This window comes from Sturnira hondurensis, unplaced genomic scaffold, assembly GCF_014824575.4.
Source record: "Sturnira hondurensis isolate 20B ecotype Veracruz unplaced genomic scaffold, ASM1482457v3 Scaffold0015262, whole genome shotgun sequence".
In the NCBI taxonomy this organism is placed as follows: Eukaryota; Metazoa; Chordata; class Mammalia; order Chiroptera; family Phyllostomidae; genus Sturnira; species Sturnira hondurensis.
Window position 1 is genome coordinate 1,639,951 of NW_028087893.1, and position 15,023 is coordinate 1,654,973.

Consider the following 15,023-nt stretch of genomic DNA (forward strand, 5'->3'; position numbering starts at 1 on the left):
GTTTGGGTCACTCCTTGGAGAGTCCTGTCAGGCCAAGAATGAGGGGAAGGGGCTGGGGCCACAGAATCTTTGGGGACCCTGGCAACATGGTGCCTGAGTGGCTTCAGGGCCCCTGGGGTGGGCGTGGGGCGGAGGCTGTGTCCAGGCTCTCACTGGGTCTGGGTGGCGTTTCAGGCTGAGCATCTGTGGGGCAGGGTGGGGGTGGGGGGAGCCTGACTGCAGACTCCCCCTGCAGAGCTGACGATTAGCAATTAACTGGGAGGAATCTCAGGGATGAGATTAATGGGGGAACAGAAGGAGGGCAGCTAGGGTTCTGGGGACTTTGCCCCTGACCTCGGGGTATAAAATGGAGGGTTCCAGCTTCAGGCCCTTGGGACTTCCCTGAGCAGCTGAGCAGGAGCCAAAACACAGGACCCCCAAGGTGAGCCCAGGGCCCCTCCTCCCAGCCTCATCCCCACACTTCGTGAGAAACAGTTCATCGCCCCAGACCCTCACCTGCGTCCTAACTGTGCCCCTCTTCCTGCACCCTAGCATCTCAGTGCCGGCCCAGACTGGCTCACTCCCAAAGTAAAAAGGCCTGCACTCCCCCGGGACCTGGCGCTCAGCTTGGCACCCCTGCCCCCACCCCTGCAGCCAGAGCCTCATGGGACAATGTTGGGAACGGTGGGGTGGGGGTGGGGGACATTGCAGAAGCAGACTGGAGCACTCCAGCCCCAACAGCCAAGGACTCCTGGGGCAGTTCAGGGGTTGGGGGGCCTAAGTAGGCCTGGGCTTCCCAGACATGAGGCCAGTGTGGGGGCCCTCCTTACCTAAACCAGTCCTGCTCTGAGCTGCATTCATGGGAGAAAGGCAGCAGGGTGTGTTTACTGTTGGGGGAATTAGCAGATGGATGGGGAAAGAAGTTCACTTGTGAGGTGAACCCAGCCCAGTGGACTGTCCCCTGAGGTGACCCTGGCCCCTTGCCCCTCTCAGGACAAGCAGAGCTCCTGTGCACCCATCCCCTCCCACCCTGCAGCCTCTGGCCCCGCCTTCCGGGCCCACCCACTGCAGGGCTTTCTCCGGAGCCCAGCACATGGCCTGGCCTCAGCACCCGCCCCCTCCTCTTCTTCTGGTGCCCTTGTGCTGGTTCCTCTAGGCTGGATCCCCTCTTCCTTCCCCCTCAGGCACTCTGGTGGCACCCATATCTGTCATTGAAACCCTTGTCCTCATTGTCATTTCCCATCTCTCTGAGGGATTATTTCACTGACATTTATCTCCCCACCAAACTCTGAGCTTTGGGGGGCAAGTGCTGTGTCTGTATTTAGTCACCACAGTACCCCAGCACCTAGCTTGTGCCAGGGGTAACATAGATGCTCAATACATACTTGCTGAGTGAGTGAGTGTGTGCCCAAGTCTGTGCTGACCACCTGAGTGTGTGTCCCCAGGTGTGGGTGTGTATGTGTGGGGGTATGTATGGTCGTGTTTGGAATCACGCATCATGACTCTGTGGGCATGGGGGTGGATGTGCAAGTGTCCAGGGTCCAGCAGCTGTCATTCATTGTTGCTACAGACCCCAGCGTGTGCGCCCAGGATGATGTCCTATGGAGACAGGCTGGGGGGCCCTGCTGTCTCCCCACTCCCAGTCCGGGGCCATGTGATGCGCGGGGCAGCCTTTGCTTACGTGCCCAGCCCTCAGGGTGAGTCTGCTCCCACCCTGACCCTGCTTGCTCACAGTTGCCCACAGCCAGGGGGAAGCCCCCCTCTCCCCTTCCCTTGGGGACCTGGGCCTCTGGGAACTCCTGACCAGCCTCCCTCCCCAGTCCTGCACAGGATCCCAGGGACCTCCGCCTATGCCTTCCCCAGCCTGGGCCCGGTGGCCCTTGCTGAGCCCGGCTGCCCCTTCGGGGAGGTTCTAGAGCTCTGTGACCCGCTGCCCGCCAAGCTGGCCCTGGAGGAGGAGCCGCAGCCAGGTAGGCCTGAGTGGGGGAGGTGGGAGTGTTGGCCACCACTGCCCAGCCCTCTGGCCTCACGTTCACGGTCATCCCATCTCCAGAGCCCGGGCCAGCCCAGAAGCTTCGCCAGGCTGCCGTGATGCTGCTCAAGGTGCCCCTGATGCTCGCTTTCCTCTACCTGTTCGTCTGCTCCCTGGACGTGCTCAGTTCTGCCTTCCAGCTGGCTGGAGGTAGGGTCAGGGGAGGGGCCTGGGGACTCGTCCCTGAAGGGCCTTGGACAATGTGGCTCGTGCTTCTCAGGGAAAGTGGCTGGTGACATCTTTAAGGACAATGCCATCCTGTCCAACCCGGTGGCGGGGCTGGTGGTAGGCATCCTGGTGACCGTGCTGGTGCAGAGTTCCAGCACCTCCACCTCCATTGTCGTCAGCATGGTCTCCTCTGGCTGTGAGTGCACCCACGGGGCTGGGGCAGAGTGTGGGCAGCAGGGTGTGCTGGGGGTGGGCAAGGGCAGGAGTGGGAACAGGGGCAGAGGGCAAAGGGCAGAGCTCTGTCATCTCCCCCTCTGTCCTCCTAGGCCCAGCCAGGAGTCTTAGTCAGGAGGGGGGTCCCAGGAGCTAAAAAGGTAGCAGATGGGGGCACAGACCCAGGATGGCTCACCTCCACCACACCACAGGGTACCTATTCCACCAGTCGGGGGAACAGCACCAGAGAAATCAGAGGAGCGAAGCCTGTTGGGGGATATACTGCTGACTGCACGGACTTGGCCTGGGGACTGTGAGGCCAGCAGGCCACCGGGAGGGGCAGGAGGGGCAGGCGGGACTCTAGGGCAGAAGCTGAAGTGCACAGCTGGAGCCTCTTCTTCCTCAGGGGAGCCTCAGCACGGCTCCCAAGGCCTTTTGTCTTGTGTCTCATTGGGTGAGACACAGGTTATGGAGGTTTATCTCCTTTGCTTAAGGTCGGCTGATTGCACAGGCAATCACCCCCACACAACACCTTCTCAGCAACATGCAGATCCGTGTTGGGTAGAATAACTGGGGCCACAGCTTAGCTACACTGACGCACCAAACTGATCGTCACACTTGTGTACAGAAGCCAGTTCTAATCGATTGGCAACGCATGCACATACTTGCACACAGGACACGTGCCTTCACATATGCACACCCACGCACACGTTTACCCACATGCATTGGCTCACGCGCGTTCACATAGGTGAAATGCACAGCATGTGCCCACACGTACCTGCGACACTGCGGCCCGGCGGGGGTGCTGCGGGGTGCGAGCTGGGCGTCCACCGCCCGTTGAGCTAAGAGGTCCCCTTGCCCACCCCCAGTGTTGGAGGTCAGCTCCGCCATCCCCATCATCATGGGCTCCAACATCGGCACCTCCGTCACCAACACCATTGTGGCCCTGATGCAGGCGGGGGACAGGACTGACTTCCGGCGGTGAGGGGCAGAGGGGGGAGGGGCCTGGGAGTGTGTGTGGGGGGGGTCCAGGAACCCCAGAGCGAGCACACGGTGGGGCTGGCCTACCCTGCAACGTGCCCCCCCAGGGCCTTCGCGGGGGCCACCGTGCACGACTGCTTCAACTGGCTGTCGGTTCTCGTCCTGTTGCCCCTGGAGGCCGCCACCGGGTACCTGTACCACGTCAGCCGACTGGTGGTGGCGTCCTTCAACATCCGCGTCGGCCGAGACGCCCCAGACCTGCTCAAGATCATTACGGAGCCCTTCACTAAGCTCATCATCCAGGTGGGGCGGGGCTGGCCGGTGCGGCTGAGGGCGGGGCAGGGCCGGCACCCCGCCCTCATGGCGTCCACATCTGGCCCACAGCTGGACAAGTCCGTCATCACCAGCATTGCCACGGGCGACGAGTCCCTGCGGAACCACAGTCTCATTAGGATCTGGTGCCCCCCAGACGCCGCAGAGGTGAGTCTGGGGTTTGGTCCGCCTCTTCGGACAGCTGACCGAAAGTGCCCGCGCCTCTTTACAAGGCTCCCTGCAGATCCTAGACATCATCAGTGCATAGAGAGCAAAGATGCGGCCCCTTTTCTATGAGGCCGTGCCTCGAGCCGACTGGAGGCAGCCATTGCTGATCAACTAGAGTGGGCATGTAATCGATTAGCCCAGAGGTTCTCACAGTGTGGACCAGTGGCACCCGTGCCACCTGGGAACCTGTTAGAGATGCAAAGTATTCAGGCCCTCCCCTCCACCTACTAAATCAGGAAACACTCAGGGGTGAGGCCCCGCAGCCTAATTTCCAAGAGCCCTCTGTCAGCTCCATGGTCAATTTAGGGAACCCTGCTCTGGTTCAAACCTCTTGTTTCACGGGCAGAGAAATAGGCTCCAAGGGGCAAAGACACTTGCTACAGCTTGTCCTACCCTGGCAGGGCTCCAAGCGCAGGTCTCACCACCTAGGGCTCTGTCTTCCCCACAGGGTACAGGGGTTTAGGGGCTCAGTTCTGCCGAGTCTGGGGACCCAGGCACACACAGAGAGGGCAGGGACAGAGCGCTACAAGGATGCCCAGGAGAGCAGGATGAGCAAGGTACAGGCCCAGGAGCAGGACTAGCAGGCCATGTGGACACCTCACTGGAGACACAGTGCCCCTGGTGCCGACATCGGGGCTCCTTCCCCTGGAGATTCCCACAGGCCTGTGTTCCCTCGACCCTGTGCACTGTTGCTGCTGCTTCCCGGCTTCTACGGCCTGGGATGAAGATCTCTGTGGATGAGTCGGACACTCACGGACTGGCCATGACACCAGACTAATAAGGAAGCAGGCAACTAGTACACTGTCTCCCTCAGCCATCCATGGGAATCCGCTTCATCAAAACCATAAGCCCCAGTACCTGCTCCCCCTTGGTTACTACATAGAAGAAGAAACCCCACTTAGAACAAGAAAGAAGAAAACTCAAAGTCCAAGCCTTTCCCCCTCGTCCTCTCTGCTTGCTACTCCATGTCACCAAGCCCTTATCCTGGTGTGCACAGAGAAGCCTCTCACCCTGCCCTCCGAGGCTCCCCAGCACCTGACGACACAAAGCTCCAGCTGAGCCATGCCGAGTGTTCGAGGCAGTCCGACATCAGAAAGTCAGTGCAGGCAGCTTTGGTGATGGTTTTGGGACCTCGCTAACAACCCTCACCTTGTCACCGCCTGGTGGAGCCCTCCAGAGCTCAACGAATCATCACAACGCTCTCTGCTTCTTCGCAAAACCTGCAGGGAGAGAAATCACACACTTTGATCTTCCCAATAAAACAGGCCGTGGAAGGGAGCTCCTCACTTCGGCTCCTTGCCGCTCGGAAGCCCTGCTGCCCACAGGAGGCACCTGAGGCTCAGAGACGTGAAGCAACTGCCCAAAGTCACTCAATCGGGCTGTCCTTGCTGCTCCAGCCGCCACCTGCCTGAGCCCCAGAGACCCTTTAAGAGCAGTTTCCTTGGCTTGGAGAGTAACCCGTGGGGGGTGGGGGGCGGGACCTGAGCTCCTTCCTTGTCCTTGCTCTCTCTCTGGGACAGCCTGTGGGACATGGTTCATGCAGCTAGAGGTGATGTGTGTTGGTGGATCCTCGGCACTGAAGACTCGAGTTTTGCTTTGGCCACCGAATCTCCCTGCGCTCCCTTCCAGCCCGTCCCTGTGGCCTCCATGCTTTCTCCACCCTCGACCCAACTTCGCCCGAGCCAGGCTCCATCGAACCGTGTCACCAGGGAGAGGGCTGGGAGCCCGAGGTTGTCCAGGAAAGAAAAACCGGAGGCAGTTTGGGTGCCACTACAGCCCTTGGCACTCTTGTGTGGTCGCACTGTGGGCGGCCAGCCAGACCGGCCTGGCACCAAAAAGCATTCTGTGAGGACTTGCAACCTGAGAAGCAGGGGTGACTACATTCCTATTTTACAGATGAGGAAACAGGCTCAGAGAGACTTGCCCCAGTCCATGTGATTGAGGAAGGAGGAAAATCCTGGTGGAACTTGGAACCCCTGTTCCTGAATGTTCATCTTAAAGCCTCTTCCAGATACCAGTCTGGTGCCCGACCCCTCACGTGCATTCCCCATTTTGCCCATTACAGCTGGCTGAGGGCCACCGGGTGGCCGCAGCCACCCAGATAAACCCGCCAGGTGATGCTCTAAGGAGTTCCCGTCTTCGCCACCAGGTGGCGCTGCCGGCGTGGCGATCTGCGTTTCAGAAACAAAGACCCTCAGGGCCCCTCCCTTGGAGGGAGCTAGTGCGTAGGCCTCAAGCCTGGTTCTCTCCCCAGAAAAGGATACTAGGAGGAGCCTGGCGTTCCTTTGTGAGCTTAATCATCTCTCAGTTCCCAGAGGTGCCTCCTTAATTTGGGATGGCTCTGCAGACATTTCAATCCCAGATTATCTCTTCTGAGATTCCTCACAACTAGTCCCTGGGGAGAGGTGGGGAGGCTGACGAACCCCTTGCTGCAGGGGAAGTAACGGAGGTCCTGAGAGGCCCTGTGTCTGATCCCGTGTCGCACAGCTGGTTGTGGCTCAGCTGGGGTTTGAACCCAGGGCTGCCCGAGGCTCATCTGCTCTCTTCTTCCCACTGAGTTCACCACCCGACCACATCTCCCCACCACACTCCCCGCTAGGGCACCGCACCCCCAGGAGGGATGGCCACATCCTGGGCCAGGGAGGGGCGTGTCCCAGACCCTGGGCTTGCCAGCTCTTTATCTGACTGCAGCTTCCACCCTCTCCCTCCTTCCCTTGACAGCCCCTGGACTCCCCTGTGAGCTCTGCCAGGGCCACACCACCCCAGGCAGGAAGGTCAAGGCCTTAGCCCCAGAGGCCTTAGTTCTCACTCTTGTATTGCTCGCTCCCACACTGACACCAGCTCCTAGGGGCCCTAGAGAAATTCCTGACCTCCTTCAGCCTCCCAGGATCCCATAGCCCCCACCCCCACCCCCATCCTGCACTCGACTCCGGGCATCGCCTGCTTCCCTGGGCTCCAGGCTGGGGTCCCCCAAGGAAGAAAGAGAAGGAAGAGTCACCAAGGTCCCCTCCAACAGGGCCAAGGTCCTCGGGCATATATGTGGGAACCACTGATTCTGACCTAGGAAATCAATCTCTCTCTCTCTCTTTCCCTCTCTCTCTCTCTCTCTCTCTCTCTCTCACGCACACACACACACACACCCTGCCCAGGTGATGGGCCCAGGGAAGGAAGGCTTCTGTCCTTATTTGGAGCCATTGTCTCGAGCTAAGTCCTTAGGTGAGCGTCTCACACACACACTTCTTCCTGTAACCTTGTAAACAGCTCTTTCACTGTCCTGCGTCGGAGAGAACAAGCTCAGGGAGGTGGCACAGCATGCCCAAGGCGGTTGGCGTGAGAAGCGGGGTTTGAACTCAGATCTGTCTGACAGGAAACACCTGGCTCTGTCCCTCACCTGCAGAGCAGTTCCTACCACTTTCTTGGCTTTTCTTTTCTTTTTTTTAAAGAAGATTTTACTTATTTATCTTTAGAGAGGAAGGGAAGGAGAGAGGGAGAGAAACATCAATGTATGGTTGCCTCTCGTGCGTCCCCTGCTGGGAACTGGCCTGCAACCCAGGCATGTGCCCTGACTGGGAATCAAACTGCGATCCTTTGGTTCGCAGGCCCGTGCTCAATCCACTGAGCTACACCAGCCAGGGCTCTCCTTGGCTTTTCTAACCAAACTTGTCAGAGACTATTCCCTTCTGGTTTCTCAGCCTGCTTGGGAGTGCCCGAGGCTCCGGTGTGACATGCTGGGCACACAGCTGGGCACAGTGCCCCGTGCAAGGGAGCGCACACCACTAAAATAAACCCCAACCTAAAGCCAGGTGCCATAAGTAGGTCTCATCATATGTTTTTTAAATAACACAGTTTAAAATCAAACCTAATGGAGCTGTAACATGGAGTGCCAGGACCCCACCTGCACCCGTACCCTCAGCATGGGGGGAGGTCAGCAGCGTGTGGGGTGTGGAGCTCCAGGGGAATGGAACAAGCACCCGTATCGGCTCCCAAAAGAGGTAGCGTGGTTTGTCTGTAGGGACAAGAGAGAAGTTGTGGCTCTTGCATTTCACCTGGGGCCCTGGGAGTGTCTGCCCCTTCCGGCTCCCACCCCCTTGATAAGATTGTGGGGCCCAGCCCAGCCCAGCGTACTTTCTCCTCTCATGCTAGGGTCTGGGGAAGGGGAAGGCATTTAAAAACAGTAACTCCTTAACCCAACGGGGCTACAAATGAATGACCCCAGACCAGACTGACCTTCACAGAACAGTAAAGCATGTCTCGAAGTGGCTGTCAGCACTTGCAGATCTGGAGCTTTCACCTAAAATTGTAGAGCTGTGTGGTCTCTCTTGTTGAATCAGGCCCTCGGCCACGCTGTGCTGTGCCCTGCAGAGTGACAGTGGCCTGGAGCTGAGACGCTGCGGCCGCTGAGGCCCGGCACACTGCTCGCACCTCCTCCAGCTGGGCCCCTCGGTTAGGCTGCTTGCTTGGCCCTGGGTCCTCTGGCTGGAGGCACCTCCCCAGAACCCCCCCCTCCACTTTACTGATAATAAGTGGGGAAGGGAAGAGCTGTGGGGCTTGGGGCCTGAGCCCCCCAGGGGTCCCCTTCCCCGCCCCGACTCTCTCCAGATAAGGAAGTGAGCGAGAGGGAAACAGAGCTTGGGCCTCATGTGGGAGGCTGGGCCAGGGTGCTGGGTAGAGAGAGCACCAAGAGGGACTGGCAATAAAAATGGGAGAGATTTCAGGAGAGAACCATGGACAGCAGCCTCAAGGGGAGGTGACAGAAACGAGGACAGGAGGCCACCAGGTTGGTGGGCCCTGTGAGCCCAGAAAGCAGTTCAGTGGACTAGTGGGGCAGAAATGCAGAAGGCTGACCAGACCTGTGCGGCAGGTGTTTTAGCCCTCGCCTCTGCAGCAGAGGCAGTGGGCTCAGAGCAGGCAAGCACAGCGCCCAGGGATACACAGCCAGGGGCCCATCTCCATGCCCGCATGCCCGCATGCCCGTCTCTCCCGAATCTCCCGAATCTCTCGAATCTCTGTCTTGGCCCCAACCCCAGGCTGCATTTTCCTGAATTTCCTACATCACTTTCCTCTTCATCTAGGCTCCCATCCCCATGCCCAGGGCAGAGGCCAACAGCAGCTGGACCCTTGGAAATGCCAGCATGGAGAAATGTGAGTGTCTGCCACATAGGAGAGGCCTGGCCCAGCAGGGCAGAGCCGGCAGAGGTAGGGCTGCCCCCAGGAAGGACGGCTGCCAACCAGCCCAGCTCCTGGGCTCGGGTCAGGCCTGTTGTTGAGGTTCAAGAAGGCTGAGGTAGGGCCTTAGGCTCCAAAGGTAGGGGGCTGGGAGCCAGGGGGGTGTCAGCTCTCAGTAACGTGACACCCCCGCCCCCAACAGGCAACCACATCTTTGTGGACACGAGGCTGCCTGACCTGGCTGTGGGGCTCATCCTGCTGGCTGGCTCCTTGGTGCTCCTGTGTACCTGCCTCATCCTGCTCGTCAAGATGCTCAACTCTCTGCTCAAGGGTCAGGTGGCCAAGGCCATTCAGAAGGTCATCAACACCGGTGAGCGCCGGGCAGTGGTGGGCCAGCCTTGGCATGGGCCCTTGCAGATCGCAGTGACCCCTACCGCTGCTCTGTGGCCTTTGAGCCTCAGTTTCCTCCTGTGAACAAAGAAGAGATGGAAGCTGGTGACCTCTGAGGCCCCTGAGGTGTTGGCGGCAGGGGTCTGTCAGCAGGGGTCTGTCAGCAGGTGGCTCTGAGGAGATTCTCAGAGGCCTCTGTGATTGAATTAGCAGGTAGTCAGTCATCAAACCCCTACCCTGTGCCAAGCACGGTGTAGTGGGAGGGGGAGAGAAGTGGGGTACAGGAGATGGGTCTTGCCTCGGGAGCTCTCAGCCTGGAGGTGGAGACGACCATAGAAAACAAACGGTGAGGCTAGGGTCTGGGGAGGTCAGCCAAGGAGAAAGCTAAAAGGCAACACAATGGAGTACAGTGGAGGCTGCTCCCGGCAGGTGGTGAGCGCCCCTGTGCGGGGCAGGAGGCGGGGGCATTTGAGCAGAGACCTAAATGAGGAGGAGTCTAGCCATAGCTGAACGGCAAGGCACAGGCTGGAGGCAGGAAGCAGTGGGGGCAGGTTGGTGGCCGGCGTGTGGCTTGGTGAGGGGGGCGGAGAGGGGGGGTGGGGGGGGAGGTCAGGGAGGTGAGGAGGAGCCAAGGCAGGGCCGAAAGCTGTGCTGGGGTCTGGGCTTTACTAAGCACAATGGAGACACTTGGGGGGCTGGGGGCAGGAAAGTGACACCATCTGATTTTCACTGTCAGCTTCGTTCTGGGCTTTTCAGGACGCTTCCTGGCACACAGGCAAATGCGGGAAGGGAGCTGGGCGGTGGGAGGAGGGCGGGGCAGGGAGGGCTCTCCATCGCAGAGTGGCAGCCTACGCTCTGAGGGTGGGTGTTTAAGAGAGGGAACAACCTGGGCAAAAGCTCGACGAAGCCCAGGACCAGAGGGCCAGCAGATGCCATCCCAGTCGAGCAGGGGCCTGACCAGGTCGCGCTTGGAAGCTGGGGTCCAGGACCTCTGCAAGGAGGGTCCCTGCTCCAGTCCCAACACCCACCCTGCACTGACCTGCTGGGATGGGTTTCTCGCAGACTTCCCCGCCCCCTTCACCTGGGCCACAGGCTACTTAGCCATGGTGGTGGGCGCCGGCATGACCTTTGTTGTCCAGAGCAGTTCTGTGTTTACCTCGGCCATCACCCCACTCATCGGTGAGTGTCCACACTTGGGGTGTTGGGTGGCAGGCAAAGGGCTGAAGGGGGAGCTGGGGAGACTGCACTTTGCCCTCTACCCTGCAGGCCTGGGTGTGATCAGCATCGAGCGAGCCTACCCGCTCACACTGGGCTCCAACATCGGCACCACCACCACGGCTATCCTGGCTGCTCTGGCCAGCCCCCGGGAGAAGCTGTCCAGCGCCTTCCAGGTGTGCCTGGGGAGTAGTCCCGCCAGAGTGAGGGCCAGGCTGGGGCTGAGGCGAGACGCGGGCCCAGGGTGGGACAGCATGGAACAGACTTCTGACTGCCGACTAGGGGCCACCTGCTATGCCAGGCTCCATGGCCACCCTACAGGCAAAGTAAAGCTGGTGGCTGCTTTTTACTTAATAAAGATACGACTCATAGTCACACCAGTAAATGACCAGTGGGGTGTGCCCTCTGAGGATGCTGTGAGAGGGGCCCTGGCCCAGTCTGGGGGATCAAGAATGACTGCGGGGACATGGCAGAGGGGTGCCTGTTCTGGGAGCAAAGGTGTAATGACAAGCCAGGAACGAGGGCCAGGGTGTGACCCCATCGGGTGGCCAGAGCTGCTAAGCCAGAAACTAGGAAGGATCTTTCAGCTGCTGAGCTCAGGCAGGATCTGCCGTGGAATCCCTGGGAGGGAGGTTTGTCAGGGAGACGTGGAGAGTTCAGGGCAGTGGTTACTTGCCTGCTGACCCGGAAGTGTCACTGCGTTTTACTGGGGACACGGCAACCCTATGGTGCCGTTCCTGCCTCCCGGACCAGGCCGGGCCCCTCTCGGCTACTCCCACGTCCGCACCCACCTTGGCCCTTCGCCCTCTCCCCCACAGATCGCCCTCTGCCACTTCTTCTTCAACATCTCGGGCATCCTGCTGTGGTACCCGGCGCCCTGCATGCGCCTGCCCATCCGCATGGCCAAGGCGCTGGGCAAACACACCGCCAAGTACCGCTGGTTTGCCGTCCTGTACCTCCTGCTGTGCTTTCTGCTGCTGCCCTCGCTGGTGTTCGGCATCTCCATGGCAGGCTGGCAGGCCATGGTGGGCGTGGGCGCGCCCTTCGCGGCCCTGCTGGCTTTTGTGGTGCTCATCAGCGTTCTGCAGAGTCGCAGCCCGCGGCACCTGCCCAAGTGGCTGCAGACCTGGGAGTTCCTGCCCCCCTGGATGCACTCCCTGAAGCCCCTGGACCGCCTCATCACCCGGGCCACGCTGTGCTGTGCCAGGCCCGAGCCCCGCTCACCCCCACTGCCTGCCTCACCCCCACTGCCTGCCAGGGTCCTCCTGGAGGAGCTGCCCCCAGCCACACCCTCTGCTCGCCACAACGCCACCCACCTCTAGGCTGCAGGCCCGACTGCCGCCCGGGGTGGGGAACAGCCTGTGCCCGGCGCCTGAGGTGGGAGGCCAGGGTGGGGGGCTATGTACCCTGGTCACACTCCTGTGCTTGCACAGGTCCCCAGAGGCTGTGGAACCGAGAGTCGCCATGGGAGCCTGTGTGTTGGCCTGCACACGCACACAGCACGGAGCCCTGTGGGCTCTGTGTGGGTCACAGTGTGCCTGGGTGTGACTTCTGGTCCTTTGCACACTGTTTGGAGGCCTGTCCTTGTGTACTCGTGTCTGCACAACTCCAGCTGGGCCAGGTGGAAGTAGGGAGGGTCTGAGTGTGCAATTTGCCGCTGTCTGCTCGTACAGAAGTGTGGTCGGTGCCTGGGTCCCTGGCTGGATTCTCGCCCCCTACCTGCCACTAGCCTTCCTCCTCGACACCATGCTCCTCCTCCTCACCCAGCATTCTGCATCACAGCTACAACCCCTTTCTGAACGCAGCCTGATCTAAAGGGGGAAAAAAGGAATTAAACTTTCATTATGCACTTGAACATCGGTTTGCTCTCATCTAGTGGTGAGGAGAGGCCATGGGCTGGGGCTCAGAGGCACCATCCCCTCCCCCAAAGACAGCTGCTACTCCCAGAGAGAGCTGGCCTTCACGCTCGCCCAGCAACCCTCCTGGCCCTGGAGTACTGAGTCCAGTTCACAGCTCAGAACCCCTGCAAGCCCCCCAAAGCCACTTGCAGGGCATGTGCCCTCAGACTCTGCACCTCCATCCCCCACCCCACCAGGCTGGCTTCCTCTGCTTCCTCCTGGTCTCTGGGCTCTCCCGTGTCTCGGGCTCCCTCCCTCCCTTTGTTGGCCTTCCTGGTGCTCGTCAGCGTCCTGCAGAGTCACAGCCCACAGCGCCTGCCCAAGCGGCAGCAGATGTGGGATTCCTGCCCCTCCGGACATGAGATCTGTTCTCCCAAAAACAAGCGACAGGTGACAGCTTATCAGGGCCCCTGGGGGAGGGGCCAGGAAGCCCGAGTTGGGCAACAGAAGCCACGCCCTGTGTCCCAACATAGAGGGAGCAAGGACCAGCCGTCCTCTCTCCTCCCAACTTTGTCCTCTATCTTTGGCAATAAACCATGCCTCATTTAACCCACTCAGGTTTTCAGTTCCTCTTCTTCCATAGCCTTCCCCCAGCCCCAGCTGAGGCTTACAGGGAGCGGGTCAAGGGCTGAGAGGTGTCACAGTTCCCCCTGTAGTCCAGGGACATCTTTGGGGCCTCTGGACCCCAAGGAGTCAGGGCGGCTGCAGGGCCCAGACCCCGTTGTGATGGTCTTGGACACATTCCTTCACTGCCACCACCCCCTGCACCCCTCTGTAGAGCTATTATCCCAGGCAAGGCCCCAGGATAATCCCTAGGCCACCAGCCACACCCTGTCCCTCACTCGCAAGCCTTGCTGGTGCTTTCTCCTGGCAGATGGAAGGGTGAGAAGCGATGGTGTGGTGAGGAGACTCCCTTTACAGTTTATGGGGAAAGATGCTTAAAGATTTAAATTTAAAAAAATTTTAAGATTTTATGTATTTATCTTTATTTATTATTATTATTATTTCCCCAATGTATGGTTGCCTTCCATGCATCCCCTGCCGGGAACTGGCCTGCAGGGAACTAGCCTGCAACCCAGGCATGTGCCCTGACTGGGAATCAAACCACGGTTTGGTTTTTAGGCCTGCGTTCAATCCACCAAGCTACACCAGCCAGGGCAGATTTTATTTATTTACTTAAAGAGGGAGGGGAAGGGAGAGAGAAAGAGAAACATCAGCCAGTTGCCTCTCGCATGTCCCCAGCCAAGGACCTGGCCTGCAATTCAGGCATGTGCCCTGACCAGGAATCAAACCAGCGACCTCTCATTTGAGACCCATGTGCATTCCACACTGAGCCACTCCATCCATCCACAGCATGTGGAGAAAATTGTGTGGGAAAGGATATTCGGCTCTGAGCTAGAGGGTTTGCTCCCAAGGGCTCTTGCTCAGATGTGGTGTCCCTAGGACCCTGGGGAGACTTCAAGACTCTGGCCTGCAGAGTCAGTCAGGGGCCTCTGCAGGGCTCCCATGGAGGGCCAGGTCTAGGGCTTGAGAGGCTGGGGAGCCTCTGGACCCAAGATCCCAACCCTACCAGGTAAACCTGCAAGTACCTCCTGGGAAACCAGTGTCCTCCTCACAGCCTGTCCCCTTCCCCACACAACGGGAGGATGTGGGCCGAGTCCAGGTCTGCCTTTATTGTGGCTCCACTGCCAACGTGGCTGCCCTACTAGGTGCTCTGAGTGCGCAGCCACTTGATCAGTTCGTGTGCCGTCTTGTTGAGGATGCCCCCGTGCACACCCCGTCGGCCCATGAGCACAAGGAGCATGCGCGGCATGTGGCCCACGCAGAGGGCGCGCCCATCCAGCCCCTTGGTGCGCGCATCCAGCACGCCATCGCCCTCCACCAGCAGGTGGTCTCGGATGACATAGCAGCGGCGGCCTGCCACGCTCAGGCCCGCCTGAAGAAAGGTGCAACGGTCAGGCCCGGTGAGCACGCCCACCTCCTGCGGTGAGATGGCTGCCAGCAGGCCCCCGGGCCGTGAGGCCCACACGCAACGATTGTCCGAGTGGCCCACGATGGCCACATCGTCGATGCGCTGGTCGCGCAGCACCGCACTGATGTAACCTTTCCATTCACCCATTAGGGCTCCAGGTGGCGCCTAGGACTTTGGAGGGTTGCGGGGCTGCGCCAGCCTAAAACGCCTGGGGCACGCCTGTGACGGGCGTGTGGGCGGGACTGTGACGTCACAGAGCAGCTACCTCTAGCGGGGGGGGCGGGGAGTGGGCGGCGGATGAGGGCGGGGTTGCATCTCACACCGGGTGAAGTTCGCCTTCAGTCTGCGGAAGGGGATCGCCCGAGAGTCAAAATAATTCTTGAAAACCAACGCAGGTGGCCACAAGGACAGTGCACACAAGGGTGAAATCACAGCAACAAACAAGATGCCACCTCTTGTTTGACAGTTG

The 15,023-nt window shown here is 59.8% G+C and overlaps 2 protein-coding genes across 3 annotated transcripts; one reads left to right on the forward strand and one right to left on the reverse strand.

Moving 5' to 3' along the window:
* Positions 1-367: 367 nt before the first annotated feature.
* Positions 368-13,131, forward strand: SLC34A1 (solute carrier family 34 member 1). Of its 2 annotated transcripts, XM_037064460.1 has the most exons (13): positions 368-421; positions 1,578-1,676; positions 1,800-1,949; positions 2,033-2,161; positions 2,232-2,375; positions 3,262-3,373; positions 3,481-3,676; positions 3,758-3,853; positions 8,986-9,055; positions 9,282-9,449; positions 10,532-10,648; positions 10,736-10,860; positions 11,503-13,131. In XM_037064460.1, the coding sequence occupies exons 2-13, from the start codon at positions 1,637-1,639 to the stop codon at positions 12,004-12,006; spliced, it is 1,851 nt and encodes a 616-aa protein (XP_036920355.1). In that variant the 5' UTR covers positions 368-421; positions 1,578-1,636; the 3' UTR covers positions 12,007-13,131. The 2 variants fall into 2 exon arrangements, with proteins under 2 accessions (XP_036920355.1, XP_036920354.1); XM_037064459.1 differs by lacking the exon at positions 368-421 and having other exon boundaries at positions 1,571-1,676.
* Positions 13,132-14,050: 919 nt separating this feature from the next.
* On the reverse strand, positions 14,051-14,841 carry PFN3 (profilin 3). Its single transcript, XM_037064461.1, has one exon. The coding sequence runs from the start codon at positions 14,699-14,701 to the stop codon at positions 14,288-14,290; it is 414 nt and encodes a 137-aa protein (XP_036920356.1). The 5' UTR covers positions 14,702-14,841; the 3' UTR covers positions 14,051-14,287.
* Positions 14,842-15,023: the final 182 nt, after the last annotated feature.

What these genes read in the sequence shown, in the direction of transcription:
- SLC34A1 (XM_037064459.1), top strand. Translation starts at nt 1,571, where the DNA reads ATGATGTCCTATGGAGACAGGCTGGGGGGCCCTGCTGTCTCCCCACTC. An exon ending in TCAGAAGGTCATCAACACCG is followed by an intron (nt 9,450 to 10,531) that starts GTGAGCGCCGGG and finishes GGTTTCTCGCAG; the next exon opens with ACTTCCCCGCCCCCTTCACC. An exon ending in GGCCATCACCCCACTCATCG is followed by an intron (nt 10,649 to 10,735) that starts GTGAGTGTCCAC and finishes TCTACCCTGCAG; the next exon opens with GCCTGGGTGTGATCAGCATC.
- PFN3 (XM_037064461.1), bottom strand. Translation starts at nt 14,701, where the DNA reads ATGGGTGAATGGAAAGGTTACATCAGTGCGGTGCTGCGCGACCAGCGC.